Genomic DNA, 21,842 nt, shown 5'->3' on the forward strand with positions numbered 1-21,842 from the left:
ACCATGGGGCAATTCAATCTATACGCTCAGCACGCCTCGCAAAGTGATGAGTTGTGAGCTTGTAGCTCGGAAATATTTGGCAAAGAAATGGGAGGGAAAAAGTACAGAGCTGGCCCTGCGGTAAACTAAGCATATGGTTTATTTAAGCAATATTACACTCGAGGGTGTGCTTTACCGTGATTATTGGCACGAAAGTGATGCAGTCAGGAACGAGACAAAGTCGAGTTCCGCAAGCATCACTGAAGACAAGTGCCAATAATGATGGTAAAGCACACCCTCGAGTGTAATATTGCGATTATACAACAGTTAACAACAAAACAAAACACATCAAATGCATATTGTGGGGCAATTCACTATCAAAATAAAAAATAATGTTTTGCTGTAAATTTGACTGAGACATAGTCCCTGTTGATTCAAAGTATAGCAGCGCTCATGCTGCCTGTCACAGATGCACCGTCTCACCAATCAACACATCTGCATGTCAATGCCGGCCCGGTGCAGTCACTGGGAGAAATTCCAATATCGCGTGACCGTGACGCATGGCCAAAATAACTGATCTACAAGCTTACAATGCAGCACAGTGGTTACGCGTTGTGAGCTTGTAGATTGGCTGTTTTCATTGTGCGATACTGTCATACCACAAACTATAAAATGCACACTCCATCTCATCCTCTCATCCAACCATTAATCACAAGTAAGCCCATCAAATAAATCGAAATTAACAATATAATCAATTTCTGAACGGGGTACTGGCTGTTTGTTGTTCTCCGCTGCTTGCAGGCTGCTGTTTTTGGTTTTCCCTACAGTATGCCAGGCGCATACAGCTGTGCCTAAATATGGTCTCTTGGTCTGATCAGGTGAGGACTTCGGAGTGATTATTTTAATGTCATTAGTCCCAGGGTTAGGTGTTCCATCATGCTGGTTTAAGCACGGGTAGAGAGCCTATTTCAACCAATCACATTGCTTGGTCGGAACTACCTGTTGTATATAGAGGTTTTAAGTGGTTTAATTCTTGTGTAATCTCCCGGGGTTCAAACCCTGGTCTCACTGTATCGTCAGACCAACCATATACAGAGAGAGTCAGCATGCCGGACACAACACATGCGCACACACACACACACACACACACACACACACACACACACACACACACACACACACACACGTACAGGGGTACGCACAGGCACTGCACTCTCACTTCTTAATAAAGTGTCACTGCACTGCTCCGTTCCTCTAGCACACTGTGGGGGACCCCCGGGCCTTAGACACACGCACACACACACACACACACACACACACACACACACACACACACACACACACACACACACACACACACACACACACACACACACACACACACACACACACACACACACAGGTTGTGTGTGATTGACAGGGTTTAACATCACCTGTGTTGATGTCTCCTCAGAATACGACACATCATTAACTCTCCAGCGCATTGTGCTGCCACTATTTTTACGCCCGGCTTCACATTCAAGCCACCAGGATAAAGGGGGAGGCATTTGAATGAAATGACTCCAAACGATGTTCTAATTGGCAGTCAGTCTTTTGTGCCGTGGAATAAAGAGCTTATTTTACTAATTACCAAAAGGAAAATTGTCATAATGGTAATTAGCTGTTTTGGTTGCATGGGTGGCTATATCAGTTCACTAATGAAGAGGGGGCGAAAGACAGTCAGAGGCACAGAGAGAGATTAAGAGTTTGCGTGGCAGTGGAGTGATAAGAGGGAAACGTTGAGGAAATCCTCTCTACTTATTTGTCACATTAATTAGTATTTGTCCACCCATTACATCATTTCTGGCTGAATTATTTCGATATTTCTCTCCAGTTTGTATATAAATAGCAAATGATTGATATCTTTTCAGCCTATGCCTATAGGCTGGAATTGGATATGGTTCAGTTTCTTTTTGATACATTGATACCGGTTCCTGGACAATACCTTTACGCAATTTGTTTTCAACATTAGACATTGAAATTATGAGAGAAAGATAAACCTAGTGTATTTAACACAATTATGTTGTCTGTAACTGTAAAACATATTGGGTACAAACACAGGAAATAAATATTTCTTTTGTTTCAATATCAAGTAGTATTGATGGGTTTATTTCAATGCCAAGAAAGTATCGAAATTTGATTCAAAGCCCTACTTATGCCCGTGGTACGGCATACATGTGTTGCGGTGCAGAGAATAGCTGATCTGCAAGCTCTCAACACGTAGAGTCCATGACGTGTTGTGAGCTAGCAGATCAGCTGTTACTGTATGAAGTAAAAATGGGGCTTCAATCTCTCCTGTGGGGGCTCACAGCACTGTATACAGGGCTGGGCTCTATGGCTCTATACTGTCTTCCAGTGTATCTGTTTACTGGAACAGTACGGTACCAGTGGGAATGGAACACTGCCACTGGTCAGAATGGAGCTGCTGTTATTGTTTTGTTTCTTATTGTTTTTTGAAGTATTTTCAAGTCTCTAGAAAAATATAAAACCCGTCCCCCCCTCATTCACTCAGAGCCCATGAGGATATGTGTGAGTGAGTTTGCATAACCAACACACGAGCGCCCGTGCGCACAAATACACACATACTTGGGCGCATGCGTTTGTGTGTGTTCAAGTACGATGGAAAGCAGCAGAGAGACAGAGCATTGCTCATTGTAATGACAACATCTATAGCCAGCAGCCAAGGTCCTTATAATGAGTGACTTCTCTGTGCAATGCAACAGCAATTCCCCATTCCCCACCAACGTCCCATTATGAGCGAAAAAAGTCTTTGCCAGTGCTTGTGCACATGTGTGTGCAGTGTGCACAAGCACATTTGGGTCCCTGATGTGCTTAACCTACAACTATCACAACTGTGATAGAAGACCAACCCAGTCAGTCTGATCACACACGTCAAGTGGGGAGTCATATAATATACTTGCCCCCCTTATCTGTATCTTCACCCACTCCAGGGGCGGATTTTTAGTTTGGTTTATAGCTTAGTTCAAATGCAAATGATCCAGGTTAAAAGCAGTTTGAGGATATAACCACATTTGTTGTCCTCACACAAACAACACAAAACGTGACAGTTCACATGAGTCACAGTCAGCTATAATAAATAAAAGTAATTATCGAATGCGAACCGTGTAGAGACAATGTGGGGTACGTGTGACCAATGTGGGATGTGTGGCCAGCACTACAAAGCAAGATCAACGTACCCAGGATGTAACCATGTACTGTACAGTAGCTAAGAGTAAACCTGTCACAGTTATTGCATAATCACCTAATATAAATTATTTGATATAATTGCAATTATCTTTGCATAATCGTCATAATAGTTCCCATGTTGCAAAATGTTATTTTCTAACATTTCCACTATTTTGTTAAACGAAAGTTGAGTATAAAATGATAAAATGTGGCCTATTTTGGGCATACTGTAGTATTGATTTTGATTATTGTGTCAGTCAGTCAGTTTCAATTTGCAATTGCATACTTTAGTTTTACATCTTTTTTGTTTACAAAGCCTAAAAGCCAAACAGAAATGCATTTTATTTTTATTCTCCAATGTTCAATGGAAAAGAGCACAATTCAATCTTTAATCACAGTTATTTATATGACAATGATGATCAAGACAATGTTCATGATGGTGACAGCGGAAGCCCTAGCTCTGAGTGTTCATGATGGTGTCAGCCCTAGTGTTCATGATGGTGACAGCCCTAGCTCTCAGTGTTCATGATGGTGATAGCCCTAGTTCTGAGTGTTCATGATGGTGACAGCCCTAGCTCTGAGTGTTCATGATGGTGATAGCCCTAGCTCTGAGTGTTCATGATGGTGACAGCCCTAGTTCTGAGTGTTCATGATGGTGACAGCCCTAGCTCTGAGTGTTCATGATGGTGATAGCCCTAGCTCTGAGTGTTCATGATGGTGACAGCCCTAGCTCTGAGTGTTCATGATGGTGTCAGCCCTAGTGTTCATGATGGTGATAGCCCTAGCTCTGAGTGTTCATGATGGTGACAGCCCTAGCTCTGAGTGTTCATGATGGTGACAGCCCTAGCTCTGAGTGTTCATGATGGTGACAGCCCTAGCTCTGAGTGTTCATGATGGTGACAGCCCTAGCTCTCAGTGTTCATGATGGTGACAGCCCTAGCTCTCAGTGTTCATGATGGTGACAGCCCTAGCTCTGAGTGTTCATGATGGTGACAGCCCTAGTGTTCATGATGGTGACAGCCCTAGCTCTGAGTGTTCATGATGGTGACAGCCCTAGTGTTCATGATGGTGATAGCCCTAGCTCTGAGTGTTAATGGTGGTGACAGCCCTTGCTCTCAGTGTTCATGATGGTGTCAGCCCTAGCTCTGAGTGTTCATGATGGTGACAGCCCTAGTTCTGAGTGTTCATGATGGTGACAGCCCTAGCTCTGAGTGTTCATGATGGTGACAGCCCTAGTTCTGAGTGTTCATGATGGTGTCAGCCCTAGCTCTGAGTGTTCATGATGGTGACAGCCCTAGCTCTGAGTGTTCATGATGGTGACAGCCCTAGTTCTGAGTGTTCATGATGGTGACAGCCCTAGTGTTCATGATGGTGTCAGCCCTAGTTCTGAGTGTTCATGATGGTGACAGCCCTAGTTCTGAGTGTTCATGATGGTGACAGCCCTAGTGTTCATGATGGTGTCAGCCCTAGTTCTGAGTGTTCATGATGGTGACAGCCCTAGTTCTGAGTGTTCATGATGGTGATAGCCCTAGCTCTCAGTGTTCATGATGGTGACAGCCCTAGCTCTGAGTGTTCATGATGGTGTCAGCCCTAGTTCTGAGTGTTCATGATGGTGATAGCCCTAGTTCTGAGTGTTCATGATGGTGATAGCCCTAGCTCTCAGTGTTCATGATGGTGACAGCCCTAGCTCTGAGTGTTCATGATGGTGACAGCCCTAGCTCTGAGTGTTCATGATGGTGACAGCCCTAGCTCTGAGTGTTCATGATGGTGACAGCCCTAGCTCTGAGTGTTCATGATGGTGACAGCCCTAGCTCTCAGTGTTCATGATGGTGACAGCCCTAGCTCTGAGTGTTCATGATGGTGACAGCCCTAGTGTTCATGATGGTGACAGCCCTAGTTCTGAGTGCGCTACATATAAAAGCGGAGGTATTCTGCATCTGACCAAATGGTGTAAATCACTTTTGTGAGCAAATAAAAAAAATCCAATCATGTGGATCTCAAGAGTCGAGATCCACTCGGGAACAGTGTGGGTCCCATGTGATGTCAGCCCTCTATAAAGCATCTAGGACTCCAAATGTGGACACGTTTCCAGCCTGATTGCTCCGCGGAGTCTCTCTCTCTCTTCTCTCTCTCTCTCTTCTCTCTTCTCTCTTCTCTCTTCTCTCTTCTCTCTTCTCTCTTCTCTCTCTCTCTCTTCTCTCTTCTCTCTTCTCTCTTCTCTCTTCTCTCTTCTCTCTTCTCTCTTCTCTCTTCTCTCCTCTCTCTCTCTCTCTCTCTCTCTCTCTCTCTCTCTCTCTCTCTCTCTCTCTCTCTCTCTCTCTCTCTCTCTCTCTCTCTCTCTCTCTCTCTCTCTCTCTCTCTCTCTCTCTCTCTCTCTCTCTCGCCTCCTTCAGAGCCACACCATTGAAAGAAGAAAAAGAAGGAATAAATTAATAAATAAGCAGTGTTCTATAGGCTCACTTTCATGCAAGCAAGTTCAAGGATTTAGTGCTTCATTCAGTCTGCTGTAGTAGGATTGATATGAGTACAAAAGAACACAATGAAATGGCATTGCTATTGCATGCAGCCAACATCTCTCATGGTTCAAGAAGCTGACACTCTGACAGAGATATAACTCCCTCCCCCCGACAAGAATCTGTATATCTCATATGAAGCAAAAGGTTTCTCAGAACACTCTTTCTCTCCTATAGAGCCTCACACTGAGCACCACCGGAGCAGCTTAACCACTTGAGCCCCAGCGTCCATATTCTGAGGGGCTGAGCTTGCTATATTTGATTTAGACATGTATATATTACACTCGAGGGTGTGCTTTAGCCTGGCTTTACCGTGATTATTGGGACTTATTAGTGACACTTCTGGAACTTCTTCTTCCGACAAGCGTGATGACATCAACGACCATGTGAGCAACACAGTATACAAAGCGACAAATATGGTGTGTATCTTTGCATCTTTGAATCTTCTGCTTGTGTGAACATACCATAAGGCCGGGGCTCCACTGAGAGTGTTGTGTCACGTGACTCACGTTGCGTTTTTGACACAACCGTCGGCAGTGGAGCTTCCCTTCATTGATTAAAAAGGGAACATTCCCTGCGTTGGCGATGACGTGATGCTGACGGACGCCTGATGGCAGCAGTGGCGCTTTGGTGTAATTCTGGAGGGTTGAAGTTGTTTTAAGTGTACAGTAAGGAGTGAGTAGTGACCTCGCTCACCCCAAACCTATGCTTTGTGCTGTAGTTACAGACATCAGGTGTAGATCGTGACCGCGTACTGTGGCGATGATTTCCAGAGAGCGCCGTGCAGAGCAGCATCTCACTGGCATTTAAGGCTTCGTGTTATAACAGTACTACTACCTATCAACTGTTGCTGTGCTCGAACATCCTGTCACCTACGTTGTTCAACATCGGGCCATACATTTACGAGTTGTCAGGCACAATCAGGAGGATAAAATGACTGGTGCATCCCTCCAAAAGTTGAACTATTGTTTGTCGTGTTTCTTTTTACATAATTCATGTCACACAGAAGCACACAAGAACATTGGGATAGTGTGCTAACATTAGAAAACAAAAACACTGCAGTTAGTTGCTAATGGGACAGACAGAACCCAACAGCTAAATTGTCATGCAGCATAACATCACCCATATGTTACAGCAGCATAACATCACCCATATGTTACAGCAGCATAACATCCATCCAAACTACACAATGCTTCTCTCCCACCATTAACTTAACTTGTGAGTGCAGACCCTTCCAAACATACACTCACAAAGACACACACGCCACGCATGCGTGCGCGCATGCTCGGTTAAGCGGGGAAAACCCTGGATATATAGGCTTCGTTTACCCTCTAATGGAAGCCTACTGTGGTCCAAATATGTAGATCTGCTATTAATACTATTACCAAAGTTTATGGCCCAAAGAGAGATATTATATTTATATTTACATTATATTATATATTATACATTATATTTATTCAGTTTATTACCCAGCCGTATATACTTTATGACGACATCAGTTACTGGCAATCACTGTATGCGTCCATATTCTTTTAAGAGTTTCAAGCTGGCTGGCATCCCTATTTTGACCATGTCAATATACTGCTACAAGCTCAAGATGGGAAGCCAAAAATCTTGCATCATTATTAAGGCTTTAAAGGAAAAGCACCACAACAGAGAGAGAGTGAAAAAGGAAGTGCCCTTTGTGAATAAAGGGTATCTTTATAGGTATAGTATAGGTATAGGTATCTAAAACAAGCCAGGTGACTAATACTAGCCCTTTGAGCTGCAGTGCCGGTGAAAAATTGGGTCATGCCTGGATGGACAGACCATTAAATGGCCTTTGGTAAAGGGACAAATAAAGCACCCGAACGACCAGACACAAATATGGAGCCTTTCAGCTTTCATTTGTGTGAACACTGTTATTAATCTCTCAGGAAAGCTTTCTCTATCCCATGAATATGGACCGGGGATGAAGAGGTGACATTAGGACAGTCACGCTAGTCAGTGTGGCCTTTATTCCACACGAGTAGATAAGTCTAGCCGACGACCCTCATGAATAATCATTGCCCTCAAGGCCGTAGTACAGGAAGAAAGACAGAGGGAGTGTGTGTGTGTGTGTGTGTGTGTGTGTGTGTGTGTGTGTATGTATGTGTGTGTGTGTGTGTGTGTGTGTGTGTGTGTGTGTGTGTGTGTGTGTGTGTGTATGTGTCTGTGTGTGTGTGTGTACGCGTGCATGCACGCACGCGTGAGTGTGTATGCAGGTGCTCCTGTTTGTGAGTGGATCAATATCGGGGCACAGTATAAGAGATGCTGGGGAGCATGTTCATAAAAATAGGATTTAGGGCATGAGATACACTATATAAGGAACAGGTTTCCAAACTGTCCCCAGTTGGGAAAGGAGAAAAAGCAACAATAACAACAAAACAAATCCATCTACTGTACTGTACAAGCTCACAGTCAATCTACAAGTCGAGCTTGTAGACCAGCAATATTTTCACTACTTTCCACACCGTGGAGCTCACCGCTCAAACAAAACGCGTAGCTTTGTTAGAGTGGCTTGTAACTGCGTGTTTTTCTATTCCCCCCGTCAAGTTTGTCAGTGGCCTTGCAAGACTCACTTGCGGTTTCCCGCCGTTTACCATCTGTCATTCACGCAAGTAATTTCGTTCCCCACCACTCACACCTCACAGCACATTTGTCACTTTCCCCCCCGCTCCCTCCTTCCTGTTTCCCTCCTTGCAATCACTCCATCTCTACAGTACCGCTCTCAGCTCAGTTGGGCCCGTCATTGCATTAATCTTGCCGACAGATTGCCTCTATTAATTAGTCGCCGTCTGCCACCCCGCATGTAATAATCAGAGGTAGCGCAGATATTAGGTAGATTAGGACATCCCTCCAGTCATCGTGATACTTTTTTAATTAGATTGGAGATTAGAAAACGGATTGGATTCTTTCTTGCTCGGCTGACGATCGATAGAACGAGGTGTTGCTTTGCCATAAACTCCCAGGATCGCTACAGACAGGCAGACACATTTAACAGCAAATACACTGAAATACATCCATTCACAGCACAGCAATGTCTACAGTACATCATATACTGTACTGTAGGCCTACTGTATACACGTCTTGGGACAAAAACTGGATTTGTCAGGAATGATGTTAAAGATTAAGCACTGCATTTAGTATAGGCAAACAGCAGTGGTGTAAATACACAAAGTACTGTACTTAAGTACAATTTTGAGGTATTTGCACTTTACATTTCAGTGGCAAATGTTGTACTTTTACTCCACTACATTTATTTGAAAACTTTAGTTACTAGTTACTTTGATTATTATTATAAAATATACATGAAACACTTCAGCCCTATATACATTTCGGCCATTGGAAAATAGCTTTTGGGCCTTGGAACACATTTCACAGGTCCATTTATTTATGTATGAAAGGTGCTATATAAATAAAGATTATTATTATTATTATTATTATTATTGACATAATCTTCGCCTCCCGGCCTTCTGGCCTGGTTAAAAGTTAGATAAACGGACTATAAAAGCAAATGTGATCAAATGAGCAAGTAAAAGACATCACTTAGCAGCAAATATCAGGCATATAAGAGCATACAGTAGTAGTGTACAGTAGTAGTAGACCATACAGTAGTAGTGTACAGTCAGTGGTCATATAAGAGCATACAGTAGTAGTAGACCATACAGTAGTAGTGTACAGTAGTAGCTAGTGTACTGTCAGTGGAGGGAGGGACAGGACAAACCAGTTGGTGAAAGAGATATTGATCGTCTCTTGTTCCTCATCTGTGCTTTTAATTTGGTTTCTTCTCAGGGTTCAACACTGAGCTCCTATACAGCGTGCTAGCGGCTCATTAGAAGGTCATGAGTGTAGTCAGAGAAACAGACAAGGGTAATTATTGCTCAGAGAGAGAGAGAGAGAGTGTGTGTGTGTGTGTGTGTGTGTGTGTGTGTGTGTGTATACAGCATGTTTGAGTCAGGGATTCAGAATAATACAAAAGGACATCCTGCTGTGCAAACAGTAGGAGCTGGATTCATATTTCTGATCTCCTAAACACTATAATCTGTACTGTACTGTACCCCCCCCCTCTCCCCTCTCTCTCTCTGTTTCTGGCAACAGTGCACCTACTAGTACTCATTATACTGGCTCATTAACGTCACATAGGTGAACACATAGGTAAACACGGACATTGCTGTTCCTTGGAGTGGTTGCACCACTAAAAACACACACACACACACACACACACACACACACACACACACACACACACACACACACACACACACACACACACACACACACACACACACACACACACACACACACACACACACACACACACACACACACACACACACAACCATAGACATATAAAGGTAGACGCCTCTTCCGGTTCTGGTGCGTCTGTATCTCAACGGAAGGCAACACGGAGGCAATGGCGATGCGTGATTGGATTGCATTGGTAAGCATTCCCGAGATTCCTTGCGAAGCATAGTGGAAGCTAAACGGAAGAACGGAAGGGGACGTTCGGTAGGCCAATCAGAGGCGTGACTCCCTCTTTCCCAGCAGCACTTGCCTTCCGAGATTCCGCTTCACTTCATCCTCCCGTTGGAGACAGGTCTCTCCAACGAAAGTGCAGCGACCAATGAGGCATCTATATTTTTTAAATATCTATGCACACAACTACCAATATTTACAAGCTATACGCAGAAAAATAAGTCCAAAGTCACTTATAAAAAGCAGACTTGGCAAAGGTAGGACAAAGGTAGTTGTGCCGGACAGTGGTGTAAAGTAACTAAGTAGTGCACTGTTTACTTTACTTTAGTGGAGTATTTCCATTTTCCAATTGTCAGTACTTTTACTTCTACTCCATTACATATCTGATCGTGACGCATTGGGAGCTTGTAGATCTTTCAATTCCAAAGATTTGTATACTGTACATTTGAAAACTTGTGAACTGTCACATTTGCATAATGAGTACGTTCTCCTTTTGGTACTTTTAAGTACATTTTATTGTATTGTTTCAGATTTTTACTTGTAACAGAGTATTTCTACATTCCACCACTGGTGCCGGATGATTGTTGACGCAACCGTGCAAAGAGCAACACAGAGGGAGAGAAGCATTACTGTATAGGGGAAACTCAAAATGAGAGTGAGAGAGAGAGAGAGAGAGAGAGACATCCAGGCCTATCTCTGCACCATTAACCTTGCCAACCCCTCCCTCTGGTTCTTCCCGCTGGTGTGTCTCCCGGGCAGGTCAACTGGCTCCCGCACTGATGGGTCAATAATTCATGGCGCACGCTGCATTATCTGAGTCATCATACATCTGAGGCAGCGGTGGTTGACTTCAGGACAAATGGCTCTGTCGGGCCAGAGCAGCGGGACAGTGTGACCGCTTTCACCCGCCCCTCCCCTGCTGTCCCGGCTGTGCTACACGCACGCAGCCCCTCCATCCAGAGGGGTTGCATGTGGGTAGTGTTTTTTTTTATTGTTGCCCAGACCTACAACTCCCCCTGACTGGTGTCGGTGGACAGTGTGACCGGTGTCGGGGCCAGAGCAGAGGGACAGTGTGACCGGTGTCGGGGCCAGAGCAGAGGGACAGTGTGACCGGTGTCGGGGTCAGATCAGAGGGACAGTGTGACCGGTGTCAGGGTCAGAGCAGAGGGACAGTGTGACCGGTGTCGGGGTCAGAGCAGAGGGACAGTGTGACCGGTGTCGGGGTCAGATCAGAGGGACAGTGTGACCGGTGTCGGGGCCAGAGCAGAGGGACAGTGTGGCCAGGTGTCGGGGTCAGAGCAGAGGGACAGTGTGACCGGTGTCGGGGTCAGAGCAGAGGGACAGTGTGACCGGTGTCGGGGTCAGAGCAGAGGGACAGTGTGACCGGTGTCGGGGCCAGAGCAGAGGGACAGTGTGACCGGTGTCGGGGTCAGAGCAGAGGGACAGTGTGACCGGTGTCGGGGTCAGAGCAGAGGGACAGTGTGACCGGTGTCGGGGTCAGAGCAGAGGGACAGTGTGACCGGTGTCAGGGTCAGAGCAGAGGGACAGTGTGACCGGTGTCGGGGCCAGAGCAGAGGGACAGTGTGACCGGTGTCGGGGCCAGAGCAGAGGGACAGTGTGACCGGTGTCAGGGCCAGAGCAGAGGGACAGTGTGACCGGTGTCGGGGCCAGAGCAGAGGGACAGTGTGACCGGTGTCAGGGCCAGAGCAGAGGGACAGTGTGACCGGTGTCGGGGCCAGAGCAGAGGGACAGTGTGGCCAGGTGTCGGGGTCAGATGAGAGGGACAGTGTGGCCAGGTGTCGGGGCCAGAGCAGAGGGACAGTGTGACCGGTGTTGGGGCCAGAGCAGAGGGACAGTGTGACCGGTGTCGGGGCCAGAGCAGAGGGACAGTGTGGCCAGGTGTCGGGGCCAGAGCAGAGGGACAGTGTGGCCAGGTGTCGGGGCCAGAGCAGAGGGACAGTGTGGCCAGGTGTCGGGGTCAGATGAGAGGGACAGTGTGACCGGTGTCAGGGTCAGAGCAGAGGGACAGTGTGACCGCTTTCACAGTGGTCTGCCTTTACTGACGGACCAGAGATGGACAGGGAGAGACGAGAGCACTTACTGTAAAAGGATCCCGGCTGCCCTTAAACCACCTGCCGTTATCTCGCTCACTGTATCGCTCGCTCTCACTCGCTGGCCCGCTCTCTCTCTGATTTTGTAACTCTGACTCTCTCTCTCTCTCTCTCTCTCTCTGTGTGTCTGTCTCTGAATAACTCTGTCTCTCTGTCTTTCACTCTTGGTCTCTCTCCCTGCAGAAGTATAGAGCACTCTTTCCTCAGTCCTCAGTGTTAATCAGAGTTACAAGTGGATACATTAACCGGTGTTTTACTGTGTAGCTGTGCACATCTATCGATCGTATACCATACGAGAGAGCCCCTATCCAGTCCACTGCTGCCTACCTGCTGTGCACTCTGTGTATTACCAACCTATTCATATTTCATTCACAGTTTAGGGCCAGTTGTACGAAAACAGACCAGTTACCACCAGGACAGGACAGGTACAGTATATCACTGTCAGAACATGTCCCCTCTCCAATGTGGGTATATACAGTAGACCCACAAAAACAATATGTAGCCTACGACTATATCAATTTAACATTGTTTTTTTAGACCATAGGTCACATTTACTATGAAAACCTGTATTTCCGTGTGTCACGTCACACCTCCAAATATGGCCACGCCTTGTGACATCACACCACCATATAGTGTCACGCATCATGACATCACGCCTCGTGACATCACACCTCCAGTCCATATATGGGCAGGCATCATGACATTACACCTCGTGACATCACGCCTCCATATATGGTCACCCCTCATGACATCACACCTCCATATATGGTCACGCCTCGTGACATCACACCTCCATATATGGTCACGTCTCGTAACATCACACCTCCATATATGGTCACGCCTCGTGACATCATGCCTCGTGACATCATGCCTCCATATATGGTCACGCCCATGACATCACACCTTCATATTATATGGTCACGCCTCATGACACATCACGAATATATGGCCATCTCCATATATGAAGATCACGACACTGACCTCATCTAACCCTGGATAACCATACATGGAGAAGACTGGATCATCACCTAGATCTGCATATATGGAGCCAGCCAGCAACTCTACATCTGACCTCAAACCCTTAGATCTCCATTTATGGAGTTGACATGTTCCGACATTCCATATGTTGATCTTACCTCATCAAACCCTGTACACTCAGGACACGCTCCATATATGGCCAGTACAGAATTCATTCCATATGTTGATCTGACCCCCCATGTCAAAACGCCAGCACTCGCCCAGCAGTCTGCCGTTACCCAGGCGGATGCGTGCACGCTTCTCACCCTCAGGGTGTCTTACTGGTATACTTTAGCAATCAATCACTACAGTGATTTCACACTGATAAGCTAACAAACAAAACCTGCTAGAGCCCTGGCTATAGGTCCATAATATATGCATTATATTGAAGGGAGGCATTCAGACAGGGATGCAAAACCTCGCAGACATATAGAGCCATTTACATTATACTGGTGAGGGAAGACAGCGGCAAACAACGAAGGTGCACGTCCCAACTCGGCACGACCCAATTGCTGCTTAATAAATAATGAGCCAGAAGCCGGGATTTCAGTGAATCTCTCTCTCTGTCTTCAAACACATCCGAGTGAAACGCGTGCCGAGATTCCCTGCGAGGTTCATTCCGTCCCCAGACACCTCAGGCGTCTGTGCTCCTGCTCCGACTCGTCTCCTAGTGTGCACGCACCCATCTAATTGAGCCTGCACCCCATGGTGGCTCGCACGCAAGCTTGGAATGCGACGTGGCACGCATCCGTGCTGCGTGATTGCTTATTCTGTCAAATTTCCACAGATAACCTAGAAGGAATCTTATGCCTTCGCTGCATGGCACCGTGGCGCATGCCATGTCGCACGGCCCTCGCGGTGACATTTCAGAAGCGTCACCCATGCAGCCCTGTTAACGCATTTAGGCCTGAAAAAATGATCTGTAATTGGCCTCCGAGACCCCCATCTGAAAATATGTTGTTCCAGGGACCCTCCAGAAGCAAAGATTTGAGTAAAAAAACATTCGTTCTGAAAAGATATATTCAAAATTTGAGGCACATTTTCACGATTTTTCAAAAATAGCAGACCTACAAGCTCGTAGCGCTATGAGCTTGTAGATCTGCTATTTTTCAATAGCTAAAGCATAACATAAACATAGCATAACACCATGTTTATCTTTTCCGCTCGCCCAGGTTTGTCCGTGGTCTTACATGACTCGCTTGTGGTATTCCTGCCAGTTGCCATCTGTCATCCACACTTAGGTCACATTCTCACCTAATACTTCGGTAGACTCAATGCGTATGGGCGGAGAATTTGGGATTCTTGCATAATTAATTTGCTGCGGTTTGCCTTCACACTGTCATCCGCAGCAATTGGAAACGCAGCAGGGGGGACCTTTATCAATGTGTTCCATTCATAAACTAGCCTACACAGTGAAATCTATGGTGATAAAATTATACTCATAACGTGCATGTGTCGTGCCGTCTGTGACTGGACCCCTCCCCCCTCTCTCGCTCTCTCACTATACGCACGCAGCCACACACTGTTCTTTTGGGCATGGAGGCACAGCGCTGAGCGCACTGATTTAACAGACAGCAGCGCAAAATGTTTATACGTTTATTGAGATGAAAGTTCCTACTCCCCACACACACAGTGACAGCACTCCATGTTTACGGCACGCACAGACAGACAGACAGAATATTCTGTAGGCTATAATACTATTACACCGCACTGCAGTGTTTATGTGTTTTCTTAAGCAATTGATTAATGTACTCGTCCTCATTTCGATCAGGGCTTCAGTCTCCTCATTCGACCACATCTATCCACGGTAACGGGACATCTTTGCGCTGCGTAAAATATGCCTTCTCCGTCTCCAACTGTGTTCAGCTCCTCACCCGCCACATTGTTTGCTTCATTTCCTTTATTTACTGCGGATTGCATTCACACCTGCACCGAATCGTAATCAAGTGCGATTGGAAGCGAAGCGAAACCCCCGTTTTTGCAGTGTAATGCGGTTCTTTGATACGCATTACGATTCAAATGAGCCTTCACACCTGCCAAACGAAGTGCACTTTCTGAAAATGCACAGCAGGATTCGTTTTAATCGCAGCAAAGCTCTCTGGTATGAATGTGACCTTAGTCATTTAGTTCCCCAGTTCTCCAGCACTCACAACAACGCCAGTACAATTGAGATACAATTAAGAGGGATTTGTTTAGATTATACTCATTTCAAGGGTCCCCATATAATACAATTGTCATCCCAAATTGTCATCGCAAATCCCTTAGTGTTCATTTAACTCCGAGACTGTACAAGTGCACATTTGTTACCCCCACAATGAGCCCTGAGGGTCCCAGACTCTACGTTGAGTATATGCCAGCTTAAAAAGACACATGCTCCCCCCCCCCCCCCCCCCCATCGCCCACCCTAACAATACAGCGCAGTAGTGTGTACAGAATACAGATACCTATCAATCATGGTGATGTCACAAAATGATCAATGCATCAACAGCTCCATATAGGCGAGTCTGACGCACTGATTTTGTGATTGATCAGTGTATTTTCTTTACGACCCATAAATCTTAGGATGATATCATATTACATTAACCTATTCAGGACGGGAACCCCTTCTGGTGTTTCAAGCATTATGTTATACTTTAGCTATTGAAAAGTAGCAGATCTACAAGCTCATACTGTATATTTGTAGAGCTTGTAGATCTGCTATTTTACGTTTTTAACTCAAATCTTTATTTTCAGCCAAATACAGATAATTCTGGGGGTCCTTAACATGAGAACCGTTGAGCACCACTGACATAGAAACATATATAGGTTTTTCAGAAAACTGTTAGGCTTTAGAAGCCTTTTTAAAATCGGCCTCAGGTCTAAATGGCTTAAGTGTATGAGCCCCACCCCTCTCTGCATTCCATATCGAGCTCACTTAGCTCAGTTGGGCCCGTCATTGCGTTAATCAATGCAGACAGATTGCCTCCATCAATTAGTCGACATCTGCCACACCGCGTGTAATAATCACAGAGGTAGCGCAGATATTAGCTAGATTAGGGACATCTCTCCAGTCATCGTGATACTTTTTAATTAGATTGAAGATTATACAGTTGATTAGATGTTCTTGCTCCGCTGATGTGAGAGGTGTCAATCGATAGAACGGAAGGATCCTTACAGAGACAACAGCAAATACACCCGACTTACATCCACCCCATCCTGGACCATGCGGTACACCAGAGGTTAAACCCTTTAGCCTGTGACCCAAAAGAGAAAACCAATGTTTTGCAGGGGATCCAAACTAGTGGAAATAGCTCACAACGCATCACATTGCGCCCCGGCGGCTATTTTCACTGCTTCTTAAACATTTTCCGTTTAGCTTTTTTGGGAATGTTTTTTGAAAATGTTTTGAAATAATAACAATTAAAAACAAAATGTAGGAAACAAAACAATAAAGGGACACATAAGAATGTGTCCGCGACCCACTGTTTGGGTTCTGTTTGGGTGCTGTACATGTCTTGGGACAAAAACCCACTGTTTGGGTGCTGTACACGTCTCGCCATGTTAAAGAACCAAACACTTTGGTAAGCAAACAGACCAGCGTCTATAGCCATCTGGAGCAACATGACAAACGACTTGGTGGAAGAGATAATGATAGTATAAAGTCTCTTGTTCCTCATCTGTGGTGTAATTTAATTTCTTCTCAGTGTTCAACACTGAGCTCCTATACAGCGTGCTAGCGGCTCATTAGAAGGTCCTGAGTGTAGTGAGAGAAGCACCAGAACAGACAAGGGTAATTGCATAGTGTGTGTGTGTGTGTGTGTATGTGTGTGCGTGTGCGTGCATGTGTGTGTTTGACTGTGCGTGCATTTGTGTGCGTGAGTGCGTGCGTGTGTGTGCATTAGCATGTGTGTTTGCTTGCCTTGCAATTTGTTTAAAAAAGAAAGTGACCCTGACAAAACGAATACCAATTGCTGCCTTTCCTTAACAGCACAGACAGCACAGAGTGGCTCCTGTCTGAACATAAGGATTTCAGAGCATTATGTCCCCACATCTCCATAAGGGGCCTTATTCTCCCAGGGCACGCTGCTCGCAGGACTGGGACGTGACCTAAAGTACCACGCATTATTCCTCTGTCTTCCCTCGGGCTGGGATCTATGCCAGCTTTTCTGTGGACTTGTTACTCATCCTAACTCCATCGCAGCAGCAGCAGCAGCAGCGATGGGGAACGCAAAATGAAAAGCACAGAAAATCGAAAGACCTCCCCCCCGCCCCTCATCATTAGACCTTCTGTTATGGTGCTCAGTGCTCCAGTATAAAACAGAAAGACAACATGGCTACCAGCTTGTTAAGAAGCTGCGGTTGCAGCTCCCTGTGGGATGCTTAGGTCTCAGTGGTTTTACTGCCTTGGCAAGCCCAATGCCTTAGAGCTTTTAAAGACGCTGCATTCTAGCCAGTGTTACTGGGAACACTTCAACAGCTGAACACCGATAACGTAATCCCACACCGTTGCAGATTCCTGTACCACTCCCAGAAGGACGTCATCTTTATGTGGTATAGAGGCCAGTGTGTGCCTGCGATGCTTAGAAACTGCTGTGTGAGTGTGACTGTGTGTTAACGTAATCATCTTTATGTGGTATAGAGGCCAGTGTGCCTGCGATGCTTAGAAACTGCTGCGTGAGTGTGACTGTGCGTTAACGTGAACATCTTACGCGGAGGAACTTGGACAAAGTGGTTTGCTTCGCTTGCATGTAACTTAAGGTCGCCATCACAACGGTGATTTATGAGGTACCTGTGCTATAACGTTTTGATCCACCGTCGGCTGACTGGGAGATTTTATTTTATTTCTTTTTGAGACGGGATCATCGGCGAGGTTGACAGTGTTCCGTCATACGCACCCCGCCATAAATAAAGAGCAGGTGCTTAAGGTGGGACGCCTCAGGCGCTCTCTTTCCCCCAGACTCAGGCTACAGTGGAAGGCCACGCAGGGTTCTGACACAGAGAGGATATCCCATCTGGGCTGAACTGTCATGATTAATCTTACATCCCAGAAGTAGGCTACTGTTAAATGAAGATGAGATTATTGCATAACCATGCAGCTCTGATGTGGGCCGTGTTTATTTATTTATTTGATCTACTGGAATTTGATTCCATTCCAGTGATTCTCAACCTGTGGGCACTGCATGTGCACAGTCTAAACATTCCAACGATAATATAACATTACTTTTATTAATCGATCGTGTGTGTGCGTGTGTGTGTGTGTGTGTGTGTGTGCAGGTCCAGATGAAGATGAAGTCTGCTGGAGTTGTGGAGGGGGGGCTCTTCACAGAAAGCTACTGTAACATCTGTAATGCTCAGCTAATCTCGGAGTCTCAGCGCACTGCACATTATGAGGTGAGTACTACTATGGTCTGACTACACAGTACACACACACACACACACACACACACACACACACACACACATTCAGGCTACATCGTGATGGGTTGTGAGCTTGTAGATCGGATGTTTTCAGTGTGCGATATCAGCGTGCAACCATGTATACATTAGCCATTACTTTACCCTTGAGGACCTTTGAGGTTTGATTTCACATTTGTGGTTGTCATTACAATTCAACATATACAAGTCAAAGCAACATACTGTATATTAACAGTATTGTCGTTGTGCGTTCTTCCCTTCCCCCGAACCCTCTTCAATGTTCAGCCATGATTAGACATACAGTACAGTAGGCATAAACTCACAAAAGATAATTGACAAGAATATATATAAGTCAGAGCAGTGATATCTAAACATAACTGTACATGTAACACTTTCTAACCTCTACATATCAACCTATAAAACGTACCCTGAACCCCTACGGAATGTCTTCACTTTCCAATACTTTCCTCACATTCTACACACACACAAACACCACACGACAATCTCTGTTTTCCAGGAACGATTGACAAGCTACACTATTGTTCACGTTCTGTCAAGCATTAGGTCTATTTTTACCAATTTGTGCCTGTGCCATTCATAACGGCGCTCATACATTATACATAGAATATGAATGCTGCAGTGGGAGAGATAAACATGACTCACACACACACACACACACACGGCCTTGCACCCATTTCCAGACAAGGACTTTATTCTCATTAGCTTCATTGCTAATCAGCGAGGGCCTCAATGCAATGTATGTGAGCAACCACGCCAGTTCATGCACGCACGCATACGCGCGCGCGCACACACACACACACACACACACACACACACACACACACACACACACACACACACACACACACACACACACACACACACACACACACACACACACACACACACACACACACACACACACACACACACACACACACACACACACACACACACACACACACACACACACACACACACCCAATACGGTACATGTTGAATTATGCAGGATACTGATCATTTAACGACGACTCATTAAACCACTCACTGCTGAGAGGTGGACTACAGACTACATAATAGCAGAAAACGTGTAATGCACCAAACAAATCGACAAGCTCGCAGCGCATTGGGCAGATCACCTATTGAGACGTTGTGTGAGCTTGTAGATCTTCTATTTTTGGTTTGGTGTAGACTGGAGAGTGGAAAAAAGTATTGAAGGTTTAAGTGATTAAATGTCTTAAAATACACATTACGATGAATCCATTCAAAACATTAATTTACACAACATTGAATGCGGTGCTGTCAACACAATTACAATATATAATGGGGGTCCCTGCTTCATCTCTCTCAGCTAAGGCCCCCTATACACACTGCACGATATTTGCTCCGATTATGCTGTCGGGGAGCTTTTATGGCGCTCGCAGCCAAACCCCCCCCCCCCCCCCCCGATCTGATGCAAGATTATTGGGCTTTGATCTCAAAGGTTTTGCTCGCTGTTTGTGAAAGGCTCTGCGATGCCGCCGATTCCTTCCCGAGCATTTATGAATATCTAGCAGGTTTGATATTTGACTCTCTCGCCGTCCCGGACATCATGCAGTATGAACACCCGAGAAGAGAGAGCACAGGACAGCTGTGTCTGTGAAGACAGAATGTCTGCCTGTCTGTATCGATAGATAATATATAACCTCATTCTGTGGGTAAATCAACGTGTCATAAAATATTAGCCTAATATTGCTGTTAAATAGCAGCGCATCTTACTTGAATAATGTTGATAAAACCGCATGCGCACACACAGAGAGACGGAATTATTTAAGATTAGCGTCCTGACCAGGGGGGCAGTCAGCCAGATATTTCGTGAAGCCTCATTTGAAATCGGTAGTTCATATAATGGCCTGTTGTGGCGCTGGACTGGACCCAAAAAGCCCCATAGCTCCATAGAGGCCCATGTATTTTGGCCCAACTTCACCTAGACCAGGGGTCGGCAACCCAAGATGTTGAATGAGCCATTTTCAACCAAAAAAATTAATTCAAAATCTACCTGGAGCCGCAAAAGATTTTTAAGCCTTAAAATGCTTATATAATGAAGACAACAGGGCTGCAAGTGGATATTAGCCTATCTATCAAAATAAAAAGTGCGCTATGGTTTAAGCCCGTTCGGAAATAGCGCACTGAGTGCACTGTGCAATGCAAACTAATAGGCGAGTGCGCTCCCGCGGTGCGCATTTCCGAACGCAGTCAACGCACCGCACCCTCCATTATTATGCCATGTTTTTTGCATTGTGTTCTTACCCGTTTAATGTGATTTCTGTGTGTGGACATCGCTGGAGAGCTTCTCAACATTGGGCACGTAAAATGTCACTTTAATCTTCACACACGATTGCAAGCTCTCATCGGTGAGGCGTGTGCGGTATTTGGATTTAATGTAGTTCATGTTTGAGAATATCTGCTCACAAAAGTACGTTGATCCAAAGATGGATAATACTCCAGATGCGAGTTTCTTCATGTTCACATAATTGTCTGGAAGAGCATTCCATGTTTTCCGTCTGTGAATGGCTTGCCACGTTTTATTTATTGTTTGATAGTTTGTCACTGCAGATTTAGCCATGGTGCGTCATGCAACTGCAGCCTGTTTTACGCAATCGCTACATTTACATTGTAAACGTGTACATAAACATTCAGATTCCAAATATAAAGTACTCGCCACATGTGCCACGGGTGTTAGAATGTTGCTGGTACAGCGATTAGCATTGCTGCATCCCGCGTTGTTTAATAAAAAGCTTTTTTATCCGAGCTGTTATTTTGCCATTGGCTTTCAACTACGCGCCCCCACCCGGTGTGCAACTGTTTCCCAACCCCGTTTGAGAAAAGGGGCGCTCGGATAAAAATGCTTTTTATTAAACAACGCGGGATGCAGCAATGCTAATCGCTGTACCAGCAAATTTCTAACTCCCGTGGCACATGTGTCGAGGACTTTATATTTTAAATCGGAATGTTTATGGACTGCGATTGCGTAAAACAGGCTGCTGTTGCGTCATGACTGACAGTCATGTTTCAGGGCTATAGCCTACTGCAGATTAAGCATACAGACAATCCATCATAATATTTA

At 45.4% G+C, this 21,842-nt stretch overlaps 1 protein-coding gene across 1 annotated transcript in view; it reads left to right on the forward strand.

Annotated features, from left to right (window-relative positions):
- The window catches only part of LOC310865572 (zinc finger matrin-type protein 4), a 97,463-nt gene that overhangs the window by 3,224 nt on the left and 72,397 nt on the right, over positions 1-21,842 (forward strand). Inside the window, exon 2 of the mRNA XM_083774741.1 lies at positions 18,596-18,712. Coding sequence (XP_083630867.1) covers positions 18,596-18,712 — 117 coding nt within the window. The remainder of the gene's footprint in view (positions 1-18,595; positions 18,713-21,842) is intronic.

This window comes from Protomyctophum parallelum (genome assembly GCF_964188405.1).
Source record: "Protomyctophum parallelum genome assembly, chromosome: 10".
Lineage (NCBI taxonomy): Eukaryota > Metazoa > Chordata > Actinopteri > Myctophiformes > Myctophidae > Protomyctophum > Protomyctophum parallelum.